At 37.6% G+C, this 1816-nt stretch overlaps 1 protein-coding gene across 1 annotated transcript; it reads right to left on the bottom strand.

Annotated features, from left to right (window-relative positions):
* Positions 1 to 221: 221 nt before the first annotated feature.
* Positions 222 to 1591, bottom strand: LOC106081545 (trypsin eta). Its single transcript, XM_059367486.1, has 3 exons — positions 1246 to 1591; positions 766 to 1045; positions 222 to 698 (listed from the first exon to the last, which is right to left on the bottom strand). The coding sequence occupies exons 1-3, from the start codon at positions 1581 to 1583 to the stop codon at positions 252 to 254; spliced, it is 1065 nt and encodes a 354-aa protein (XP_059223469.1). The 5' UTR covers positions 1584 to 1591; the 3' UTR covers positions 222 to 251.
* Positions 1592 to 1816: the final 225 nt, after the last annotated feature.

The raw sequence follows: 1816 nt of genomic DNA, 5'->3' as shown, positions 1-1816 counted from the left end.
GCTTGGATTACCAGTGCAGGGGTCGTGGGTTCGATTCCTGCCAGAAGCCTTGGACTGTCGATACTGTGGATCACAATGGACTTAAAATTGTCTAAGTGAGTCTGTAAATAACTGCCACTCTTACCTAACCTAAATAGTATCCTTGAGCTAAAATAGTACCATTGTACTAAAATGCTCTTGTACTGAAATATCATCATATCATCATTTTATCATTTCCTGTGTTCATATGTTTAATTCATAGAAATCTTTATTCACAATAATGCCAGAAATTTATATAAAATACTCAACAAGGGGACCATTACCAAAATCGAGCTCTTACTACAGCCAATGGGTGATGAATTAGCCCTATGTGGCAAGACAATGGTATTATTTGGTGTAGTTGTATAATTTGCCATAATGCCACGATCTTGAATTGAAGCAGTATTATTACGGTACCAATCAATATAGTCGGCAACATTGGTATAAACACCAGGATAATCGGGTAGAGCGCAGCCAATGCCAAAGGACACTATACCAACCAATTTATTGTCACACACCAAAGGTCCACCCGAATCACCGATACAAGCATCACGAATACCCTCCAAATAACCGGCACACATCATACCAGGCAGAATTGTGGTATGGCCATAGTTATTAGCGCAGATATTGCGATTGATAATGGGAGCCTCAAGATGTCGCAATTTTCGGGAAAAATGACCCTGGAAATAGTAATAAATAAAAAAAGAGTGTAACAAATTTGAAAAGGTTTGCTGGGTAGCTTTTTACCTTTTCCGTTATACCCCAGCCGCTTACAGTGCAACTGGTGCCCTCTCTCAGATTGGGCTTATCATTTAATGGCATTATCGAAGCTCGTTGGTAGTTCAGAGGAATCGATTCATTGAGAACCATAATGGCTATGTCATCACGATATGTAGATGTATTGAAACGGGGACCTATTATGATGCTACGAACTCCTATTTTAAGACTTCCTGTTTTCTTAAGACGATCGACATTGCCCATAACTACGACAAATTCATTGGGTGCACGGAAGAGTTCCCTTTGTTCACTGGGAAAGAAATTGAAGTCGAAAAAAATTGAGATCATGTTTTCTTAAATGATAAAATGTGATTTAAAATGAATAGGAATTGCTTTCTCTAGAGGAATTCAAATTGGGAGATCGGGTTTTTTCTTCAGGTAGTAGACTGATAAGGTTCGTACTTGTTGTGGTGGGTATAAGAAAGCTATAGAAGGTTATTGTTCACTTACTCCCAAATGCAGTGAGCGGCTGTTAAAACCAGATTACGTGCTACCAAAGTACCACCACACAAATGGCCAGCTCCAAAGAAAATGCTATCGATATACTGATTACGTACAGACACCTGATAGCGAGTACTCTCCCAATCGACCTCAGTGCCACTGATGATGCGTGACTGCCCGCTAGTAGGCAGTGCATTTACTGTCATTAGGAAAAATACCAAGGATAATAACCCCACAAGTCCTTGCTTATAAGTCCTCATAATTTTAAAAATCGGCGATAGAGTTTTTTTGATTTCCGAAGTGAGCACTAGTTCAAGTATTATTGAAAAACTTACTAAAATTTTCATGGCTGAACTTTCCTTTTAAATATCCCAGAGTTGATTGAGAATAACGTCTTGTGATCTTTTCACTTTTTCCACTTATTGCGTACTTGCTACTGTTGCAAATAATTAAAAATCTAAAGTATTTGTTGTAGATTTTTATTTAATATGAACTCGAACTTGATATTGAATCCGATAAGATAAAAGATAGTTTGATGTAATATTTGGTTCCTATTAAAAAATGACTTAAATAAATGGTG

Source organism: Stomoxys calcitrans, chromosome 4 (genome assembly GCF_963082655.1).
Source record: "Stomoxys calcitrans chromosome 4, idStoCalc2.1, whole genome shotgun sequence".
Taxonomy (NCBI): domain Eukaryota; kingdom Metazoa; phylum Arthropoda; class Insecta; order Diptera; family Muscidae; genus Stomoxys; species Stomoxys calcitrans.
The sequence above is the reverse complement of the archived record's forward strand: the minus strand, read 5'-3'. Positions and strand labels throughout refer to the sequence as shown.

Bases quoted from the DNA above. Each gene is read 5' to 3' on its own strand.
- LOC106081545 (XM_059367486.1), bottom strand. From the start codon at position 1,583: ATGAAAATTTTAGTAAGTTTTTCAATAATACTTGAACTAGTGCTCACT. The intron at 1,046-1,245 runs GTAAGTGAACAA...TTTCTTTCCCAG, and splicing joins GCCGCTCACTGCATTTGGGA to TGAACAAAGGGAACTCTTCC. The intron at 699-765 runs GTAAAAAGCTAC...TACTATTTCCAG, and splicing joins GCTGGGGTATAACGGAAAAG to GGTCATTTTTCCCGAAAATT.